This window comes from Cannabis sativa, chromosome 2, assembly GCF_029168945.1.
Source record: "Cannabis sativa cultivar Pink pepper isolate KNU-18-1 chromosome 2, ASM2916894v1, whole genome shotgun sequence".
NCBI lineage: Eukaryota > Viridiplantae > Streptophyta > Magnoliopsida > Rosales > Cannabaceae > Cannabis > Cannabis sativa.
In genome coordinates, this window is record NC_083602.1 from 56,538,284 (window position 1) to 56,548,256 (window position 9,973).

The window sequence follows — 9,973 nt, forward strand, 5'->3', positions numbered from 1 at the left end:
CCCCATTACCCCTCCACACAGTGGTTCAAGCTTGTACTTACAAGCTCTGCGATTATGAAAACCCCAACCCAAAAATATCGATCCCCCTCTCAGTCTCTCTCTTTCTCCTCGTTTTTTTTCTCTCTTTTCGTGTCTTATTGGCCGGCATTGACGAGCTGTCTCCGACCATTATTAGAAAAATGGGAGACAATAGCTGGACTCATCGTACCTGAAACCCCCAACTCAGAGATCCCGAGCCATGCGTCGCCATCCTCCAGTCGCAAGTCAATAGTCGGAGTTGAAACTTTGTGATTCCGTTATGGCCACTTTGAGTTTTATTTAGCCAAACAATTTTTAGAAATGAGATCTACTCTAAGGGCCCGTTTGGTTGGTGATAATGGGCCAGAAAAGAATGGAATGGAATACTAATGGGCCTGATTATTTTGTTTGGTTGAAAAATATCAATTTTGGAATATAATTCCATAGTAATGCTATTCCTCCAAACTAATGGAATTGCTATTCCTATATTTATTTGGTGGAATTATAATTCCATTCCAGCAGATATCTCTCCTCCATGGCCCAAGCCCAACAAACCCTAACCCTAGAAAACTGAAGATTAACCATTGTGACCGTCTTCTTCCTCTTCTTCGATCGATCGGACTCTGCAAGTGCAGGGGTAGCGTTGCCAGAGGTAACTCTCTCTCTCTCTCTCTCTCTCTCTCTCTCTCTCTCTCTCTCTCTCTCTCTCTCTCTCTCTCTCTCTCTCTCCATTCTTTGGTTTGGTGGTACCGCCATTGTATTATGGTTTTTTGGTTAGTAAGCTTTGCCATAGAAACTTATGACACAGGTTCCTCTAGTTTTCTTCCTTCTTGCGCACCAATCTATATTTGAGTTTCCTCAATCTATATTTGAGTTTTGTTTCTACGCTTTCAATACTTTCTGTTTTGGCTCAGAATGATCGATGTTCTTTTTTTTTGTTCCTTTTCAATTGTGAATCAATTTGTTTGAATTTGTAGATGTTAGGTTACATATGCTTTAGTTTTAATCTCATCATGGGTTATTCAGAATTATAACTTTGGGGTTATCTATCGACAAAACAGAAGCTCTTCCATACTTGTTGATGAGGAGAGTTAAGAGAAACTATAAACAACCATATGTGCATTGGCAACTTTGTCGAATTTGCCTTTTTGTCTCCTAAGTGTGCACAATCGAAGTTTTCTTCATTGTTCACTTTAAGTTTCAGTATTAATTTTGGAGTACTGCTAAATCATAGATTGGTGATCATGGTAGTTGTTAAAAAGGCATGGCTAAGGCTGAAAATTTAGCCCCAAGAGGTGCTAGTAAAAGGAGGGGTAGAACAGGAGTGCTCTTCCTATTATTATTTCACAAATTTTTAGCTGCCAAATATGATTGTCGAAAGTTTCATTTTGGAATTGATAATGTTTTGATTAATGGCAAAAAAAAAAAAAATAGAGAGAAGAATAATAGGTGAGTTCAGAGAGGATTTGATTTATTGGTCACTTATTTAGGGGTGGTTGCTGAGTTTGCTGTACAAAACTTCATATTTGCAATTCATATATATAAGATTTATATCCCACTTACACACATGTATTTGAATTTGAATTCAGTTGTTGGATTTGAGAGCAGCATCCTGGTCATGTATTTGTTGTTATGAAACTGTTTGTGAATAGGTTTGGCTTATAATTGCTGCAACTATTTTCGTATGTTCTACCATGTGGATGTGTAGTTTTTGACACATTTTATCTTTATGAAATTGAAAAGCTGGTTTTTGACATATTTTATCTTTATGTTCTACCATGTGGATGTGTAGTTTTTGACACATTTTATCTTTATGAAATTGAAAAACTGGTTTTTGGATGAATTTTAAATGTGTTTTCTTTTCCTAATCTTCATCTTTTTCAAGGCAGTAACACTATGTTATATATGTTTCAAAAAAAAAAAAACATAAAATTAAGAATTCTTTAGAATAGTCTCACAAAGAAATCCCTTACAGTACTTGTGATGATTAATTAAATGACTGTACTATAGCCACACAAAGTAGTGGTTTAACATGACTATATTACACTTACTACAACCCAACGTCATAAGGTAGCTCGCATGATTATGCAAGATAATGCTCTGGTTTCTTATTTTTTCAATGTCCCAGATGATGAGAAGGATGAATGGGCGAGACTTCTGATTGATGGCTCTCTTTAGTACACAACTCGGAAAAGAGTTAGAAAGATCATGTTTATTCACTTTGATCTAAAATAATTTGCAGGACAATATATATTGCCTTTGACATTCAGTAGTATACAAATTATAATCTTTTGGATATAGTGTAATGTGTTATGCTCATAATTTTGCAAACAATTGTTTTGAGCATAAATATGGGTATTGGACATGAATACTTATACTTTTTGTAGTGATATTTTATGTATGGACAATGTTTGATCTCAGGTTTTTTTTTTAAAAAATTATAATTATATAGTTTTTTTAAAATTAAAATTTTCATGTGATTATATAGGTTTTTTTTTTTAAAAATATATGTCAGGTTTTTTTTTTTTTTAAGAAGTAATATTTTATAGTAAATTCAATAAATATAAATTTATATATATCAAATTTTTTAAATAAATATTAATTTTTTTAATACATATCAATTTTTTTTAAATATATATCAATTTTTTTTTTAATATATATCAATTTTTTTTTTTAAAAAAAATATATATAAGTTGAATATATTTAATTTAATTTCTTAATCATGTTTTAAAAATAATGGTATTTTTGTTTAAAATTAATTTATTCCTTTCCATTATATAGTCAACCAAACATAAGAATATGTATTCAATTATTGATTCCATAAATCTAACCAAACAATTTAATCTTATTCCTATTCTTATTCCATTGTTTTCATTACCTCCAACCAAACGGGCCCTAAGAGATCTTCCAAATCTCGTGGTTGATTTCTATATGCACCGTCGATGATGGTAGTTGACCACCGTGCACAGTGGAGCTTAAGTGAACTTGGGCAGTAGCCATTATAAGGGTTCTAGTTTTGTTTAGTGCCCTTGAAATCACTGTTGGGATACTTTCGAACTAGCAAATCTTGAGATAGGGTGGGTGAAAGTCGAGGTGGTTTTGATTTACTGTTGGGTGGGTGAAGGTTGAGGTAAAGGTCGGGGAAGACAAAGAAGAAAAAAAATATAAAAAAATAGAAAAAAAGAAAAATAAAATAAAATAAAATAAATTTATGATTTTAAAATATATATTTTTTAGTTTTTTATTTTATTTAAATTGTTTTTAATTAAAATTATAATTTGGACCAATAAAAAATTAACACGTAACATTTTATTCGGGGTTGACCGATCAATTAAATTAGGGACCAACAGACTTACAAAAAATGTAACCTTAGGCACTATTACCGCTAATTTTTGAGGTTGGAGACTAATCTCCATCACCTCTAAAGTTTTTGGAATTTTCGCAGCAATTATCCCCAATTCCTCAACTTGTCTCAAAATTAAAATGACCAACTTAGAGTGAGTACCCCACGTAATTTCTTGGGAACTTTATATAATTATACACTATTATAAACTTTGGGATACGATTTTGTCCCGTGATGTACTTTCACGGAATGTATTCCGTAGTACATTAGATGGGTCTCAGAGTACATTAAATGAGTGTTAGAGTACGTTTCTACTTTTTAACCCTAATTACCCCTAGATCAATCTCAGCCGTCAGATCAAATAACTCTCTCATCTGACGGCTGTTGTACATCACGGATTACAATCCGTGAAAGTACAATAACGGGACAAAATCATATCCCTATAAACTTTATTACGAAAACAACTTATAAAACTTATTATAACGTAATATATAGATATTTTATCAAATATACCGAATATTAATTAATTAGTAACTCACAACAAACTTTTCATATTTAAATTTCTCTATTTATTTCTATATGTATATATTTTAAAACTAATAATATATTAATTAAAAAATTATAAGGGTGTGCATTTTTTTTTACACTAATTAAGAAAATAAAATAAAAAGCACATTTCTATATATATTTTATAAATATTATAAAATTATTATTATTTTAATTAATTTATTTGAAAAATTTACATTTATTATGATTTATAACACAATTAAGTTATAAACAAAATAATATTATAAAAGTCGGTACATAAATAATAATAATATAAAAATATAAGTTAAAAATGAAAGAAAGTAATTATTAAGAGATTAATGTAATAAAGTGAGATTATATGTACTAAGTGAAAATTTTCTTAATTTCTTGGACTCTTCCTTGAGATTAAATGAATTGGGCTGCCACATATTTTGGCCCAACCCAACATCTATTCTCTTCTAGAAACCTAACCTCAAATCACCTTACTCAGCCGTCATCACCATTTCTCACTCGCACCTTCTCCTACATTCTCACTCTCCCCAACCCGATCACCCACGCCCCGTCTCTTCAGTCGAACCCGCCGCCGAGTGTACTGCATATCCTGTAGGTAATTTCAATGATTGGTACTGCTGTTTCTTGATGCGTTTATGTTTTTTCTTTCGCAACTTTTGTATCATTTATGTTGTTCTTTTTTTCTTTCTTGATAAATTACTAATTGGTTTATAATTTTGTTCGTAACTTTATTATTTTTGGGTTGATTTATATTCATATACATAGTCCAATTCAATTTCAGTTATATATTCTCCCAGCAACTCTAAATTTATGCATGCCTAACTTTTTTTAGTTTGATTTTCATTTAAAACTGCCCTTGAATTTAACCCTTTCCGTTTTGGGGGGCTAATGAATCTAACAATTATAAATGATGGGGCACTGTGTCTGCAGATTATCATGGCTAAGCATCATCCCGATCTGATTATGTGCCGGAAACAACCGGGAATTGCAATTGGAAGACTATGTGAGAAATGTGATGGAAAGTGTGTGATATGCGACTCGTACGTGCGACCCTGCACTCTCGTGCGGGTCTGTGATGAATGCAACTATGGATCCTTTCAAGGTCGGTGTGTCATCTGTGGTGGAGTTGGTATATCCGATGCTTATTACTGCAAGGAGTGTACTCAGCAAGAGAAAGACAGAGATGGGTGTCCTAAGATTGTTAATTTAGGAAGTGCCAAGACTGATTTGTTCTACGAACGTAAGAAATATGGCTTTAAGAAAAGATGATGATGATGATGATTAATGCTGGTGAGTATCAGTCTACTCTGCTATTGATGCCATTTTCTTTTATGTAAAGTTTATTATATAAGCATTGGCTAATATTTTGACTTACTATTGTGTACCATTGACACTGTCAAGTTTAGGATTGTTTAGCACTAATGTAGATGATGGACCTGAGTCTGTAGTGTCTATATTGCTACTACTATTAAGTTTGGTAGACGGTCCTGATTTTGTACTTGTAGACAGTATAGTAACATTTCATGATATACATTTTATGGCCTCTCGAGTCCCTTTACTGCATTTGTGTTATTTGGTTTTAAGTATTTTATTCTTTACATCATCTTGTTTATCATGTCACCAAACATGGCTGGAAGAGATTCAGCAAAAAAAGACATGGCTCGAAGAGTTGTGTTTGGAGTTTGCGGTTGCGAAAGCTTTTATATTTAGTAAAAGTTTTTACTTATATTTTATTTCGTCAATTATAATAGGGTAAATACCATTTTGGACTCTGTTTTACAAAAGTTACCAATTGGACCCTGTGTTTTGTTAAATGACAAAATGGATCCTGTATTTTTTAAAATAGTACAAATAGAACCCTGAATTGATTTTTTGTCAAAATAAAGTTTAATTATAATCTGATCTAAAAGTGCTATGACAAAACTGTTTACATTTTTTGTATTAAAAGTATTAAAAAAAAAGTTGTCAAAAATTAAACTCAGGTCCTATTTTTACTATTTTAGAAAATACAGAGTCCATTTTGTCATTTAACAAAATACAGGGTCCAATCTGTAATTTTTGCAAAACACAGGGTTCAAAATGGTATTTACCCATTATAATAATGTTAGTGTTTATTTTTTTCCTTTTTGAAGTGTTGGGCTTATGCTAATGGGAGCCTTTGTGTATAAATAGGGGCTTAGCTGCCTATGAATAGGGTTAGGGTGGGATTCAATTTTCAATTTAAAAGTTGCCAAAGAGCTTTGCAAGGTCTTTGTTAATATTTTTTTTTTTTTATTTAAGCGTTTATTTATATATTACAACATGTTTTATCTAGGACTCGAACTCAAGATCTCCAAGACTCACACACCCACCTATGGCCACTTGAGCTAGTCTCAAGTGGTTAAGGTCTTTGTTAATACAAGAATCGCAAGTTTTTCCTCTTAAATGAAAGTAGAGTTTATTAATGGCCAAACTACCATAAACCTTCTTGTTGTTTCTTCTCTAAATCTTCAACCTATCTAGTTTGACTTCAAATCCAGCTTATGCAATTTTAAAAATATATTTGTATAATTGTATATCCGTTTCTTTATCTATTGTTTAATTTTCATTTCTATAAATCATTTTTATTCTTTACAATCATCTCATCAGGGTGGTTTATTCTTAAGTAAATGTGTTTATTGACCAATTACTTGTTTTATATACATACATTCTTTTAAACCTCAACTACTTGTTTTATATACTCTCTTTAAAACTTTAGTTGTGGTGAAGAAATTACTCCTCGTGGGTAGACTCATCCTTTTCTTCACGTTTTTAGACAAAAACCCATAAATAAATTATTGAAATTTTGGGATAATTTATGAATTCTAGCTATTTCGTCTAAGTAGGATGTTTGCTTGAGAATCTGATTGTCGTAGCGGCCTCTCGTTGATTCAATAAATTCACTTCTAATGTGGATGAAAATTTAGGGGTACGTTTTGGTCAAAGTTTGAAGGATAAGATTTGATACATATTAAAATTCGGGGGAAATAATTTGGTAAGGATAATTATTACGTTAAACAATATTAATAGTTTTGAGAGAATTTTTAGCGGCTTAGAAAGTAGGTGTATGATTTGGTTTATGTTAAAGTTCGTGGTCGAGTGAATTCTAATTAGCTTATAAAATTATAATACAACATTTAATGAGAATGAAGTTGAATGCTCTTGTTAATAATTGACGTAGAATAAAAGAATGGGGAGGAGAGTAATAATTTTCTTAAGTTGTTTGGGGATTTATTTATGAAATTAATATAGTTTTTAGAATAATATATTATTTCTTATAGAAATTTACAATAATATTTTAATAATATATTAGATTTATAAACTTAAAACTATTGAAGTTGGAGAGTGGATATCTAAGAGCATCCCCATCAGCTGCTTCAAAACACTTATATCTTTAAAATAAAATAAAGAATGAGTAAAAATAGCCTTCCATCAGATGAGTCATTTTATCTTCATTTTACATATAGCTACAGTACTGTCGCTACATGTGAAGATTACTGTTCATGCTTCAAACTATATTTTATTAATTTATCACACTTCTTCTCTTTCCTCTCTCTATTTTCTTCACTTTTTCTCTTTGTTTCCCTCGCTTTCTCAGAGGATTGGCTAAAGAAAATATTTTAAATTGAATAAAAATGTATTAAAAAAATTAATATTTAAATGAGTTAGAGTAAAAATAAAGAAGTTGTTGTATGATGTAAGGTAAAAATTTGAGGTAAAATAGAAAAAGTAGAGTTTTGGTGATGTATTTTAAAGAATGGAATAAAGAAGCTGTTGGGAGTGCTCATTGGAGTTTTAAAAGGATCTACTGTTCATCAAATTATCTCTGCCCGTCCTCAATCAATCTTGACAAACAATAACACCATGTTTGGTAGGAGAGATAAGTGGATGGATGGAGAGAGGTAGAGTGATGGAAGAAAAGACTGATTCTCTTGTTTGGAAAGAAAGAGGGGGAGAAGAATGTTGGAAAATCTTCTCTTTCTAAAATTTGCAAATTTATTCTCTCAAATTTTAAAAGAATTGTAGAAAATGAACAAAAAAAAAAATTGCTAAATACAATAAGTATTCCTTTAAAAAGTGATAAATATTTATGTTCAAAAAAAGGTAATATTGTAATTATACTAATTAATTTTCACTTATCATTCCAACTTCACGCCTAATGTCAAATACAATTATCATTTCCATTATTTTTTTCAACTTTCTAGGCTCTCCATCCATCCTATTATGCATCCATTCTACTAAGCATAGTCTAAGAAATTGTCATATCCTTCCATCTCTCTCATTTCTTTCCTCTCCATCTACCAACTTCTCGATTCTATAGACATAGTCTAAATTAGGGGTGTTCATAAAATAGCTGATTTAATCCAATTTCCACGATTCAATCCAATTCAATCCGCAAAGTGCGGATATATTCGCACTTGAGATTAGATGTTGATTGACATGTAAAATTAAATAATCTAATCTAATACACACATATTTATAAAAAAAAAAATAAAAAATTATATATACAAATAACATTTTAATGTAAAGAAAATAGTAATTTAAAGGTCTAATACATATAATACAATTATATTGCAAAACTTAATAAATCAAATGTATATTCTACTCTTGTATATATTTTTCTTTCTACATACAACTGAAAATAAAATCAAATATTTTTTTATACATACAATTTTATTTTCTTCTTTTGAATTTGTTATTTGTTATTTTATTTATTTTAATGTATTGTTGGAGACATAAAATAACAATAATTTGTTTTATTTTGTTGCTAGTTATGTGAAAAAAAAAATATTTTTTAATAAATATTAAATAATTTAATATTAAAAAGTAGCCAATCCAATCCGTACTTTTGCAGATTGGATTTGAGCTATTGTGTGAATTACTGAATTGGATTGGATCCAAAAAAATGAAATCTGCATTTAGTGCAGATCGGATGTACTATAAGCAAAATAGTACAGATTAGATTGGATGAACATTCTTAGTCTAAATATAAGTTTAACTAGTTATAATAAAATAGCTTGTTTAATTTGTTAAAAAAAAAATATACTGCTTAATTGAAAAGTAACATTTATTAACTAACATAACATTTATGTGAACCATTATTAAAATAGTTTTTAGATTTAGCTTAACAAATCACATGTTTTATTTTGTTCTATTATCCGATTATCAACTAAACACATTTATTATATTCGATTTTTGAGAAATTAAAATAGTCAAATTTTAAGACTTTGAATAAGACGTGAGAAGACTTGATGGGTCAGAACTCAAACAATGGACTAGATGGCACCTTGTTTGAGTGCCACATGGCGCATGAGGAGTGTTAAGTGAGTACTGACATCCCTGAGGTGTCAATACTCGCTCCTTAGGGTTAGCATTATTCATAAATCTGAGATAGGATTATTTAATATGAAACCCTAATTATATGAGAAGAAATCCAACAAGTAGCTACCAATACTTAACTTATTGGAGTAGAAGAGCATACATGACAAGATGACATCACCAAATGCAAAGAGAAGCAGTCATACACGACTATTGACACTTCCTTGGTGTCAGCATATCAAGAAATTCTCAAGGAGAATTGCTACTTTAACAAAAATATCACATGCATGCACCAAGTCTTGAATCCTATAGTCAAAAGTGCACAAGAAATGAAGGGAAATGGTGCTACATGAACACTCCCCAAGGGGCAGTTTTCGCATAGCACAAGTGAAGTCCCAAAAGGGTATAGGAGTGCTATACATGAGTACTGACACTCTCTTTGGGGCAATACTCGTGTAGGTTAGGGCGAAGGAGGTCCTTGGGTGTTTAAAGCATAAACCCTAGGAAATGTACTAATCTTCAAAGACTTGTCAAAGACAATCCAAGAAGTCCAAGTAGAGAAGTGCCACACAAGTATTGACACCAACATAGTTTTAGTACTCGCCCAAATTAATACCACACATACTAACACTCTCTTAGTTGTTAGGAATCGCCTGAGACCACTTCTCTCCATGAAGGAGCCTAAACAAGCACGCCACACGAGTACTAGCACCTTCCTAGTGCCAGTAGTCACCC

General features: G+C 31.1%; 1 protein-coding gene across 3 annotated transcripts; it reads left to right on the forward strand.

The window, feature by feature from the left end:
- Window positions 1-4,310: 4,310 nt before the first annotated feature.
- Window positions 4,311-6,474, forward strand: LOC115721425 (PHD finger-like domain-containing protein 5A). 3 transcript variants are annotated; one of them, XR_009686308.1, is made up of 3 exons: window positions 4,311-4,496; window positions 4,832-6,148; window positions 6,287-6,474. XR_009686308.1 is itself a non-coding variant. In XM_061110660.1 (2 exons), exon 2 carries the CDS (start codon window positions 4,838-4,840, stop codon window positions 5,168-5,170), a length of 333 nt encoding a protein of 110 aa, XP_060966643.1. In that variant the 5' UTR covers window positions 4,337-4,496; window positions 4,832-4,837; the 3' UTR covers window positions 5,171-5,464. The 3 variants fall into 3 exon arrangements, 2 of the variants coding, with proteins under 2 accessions (XP_060966643.1, XP_030506578.1); XM_061110660.1 differs by lacking the exon at window positions 6,287-6,474 and having other exon boundaries at window positions 4,337-4,496; window positions 4,832-5,464; XM_030650718.2 differs by lacking the exon at window positions 6,287-6,474 and having other exon boundaries at window positions 4,337-4,492; window positions 4,832-5,464.
- The last annotated feature ends 3,499 nt before the right edge of the window (window positions 6,475-9,973 follow it).

What these genes read in the sequence shown, in the direction of transcription:
- LOC115721425 (XM_061110660.1), top strand. Translation starts at nt 4,838, where the DNA reads ATGGCTAAGCATCATCCCGATCTGATTATGTGCCGGAAACAACCGGGA.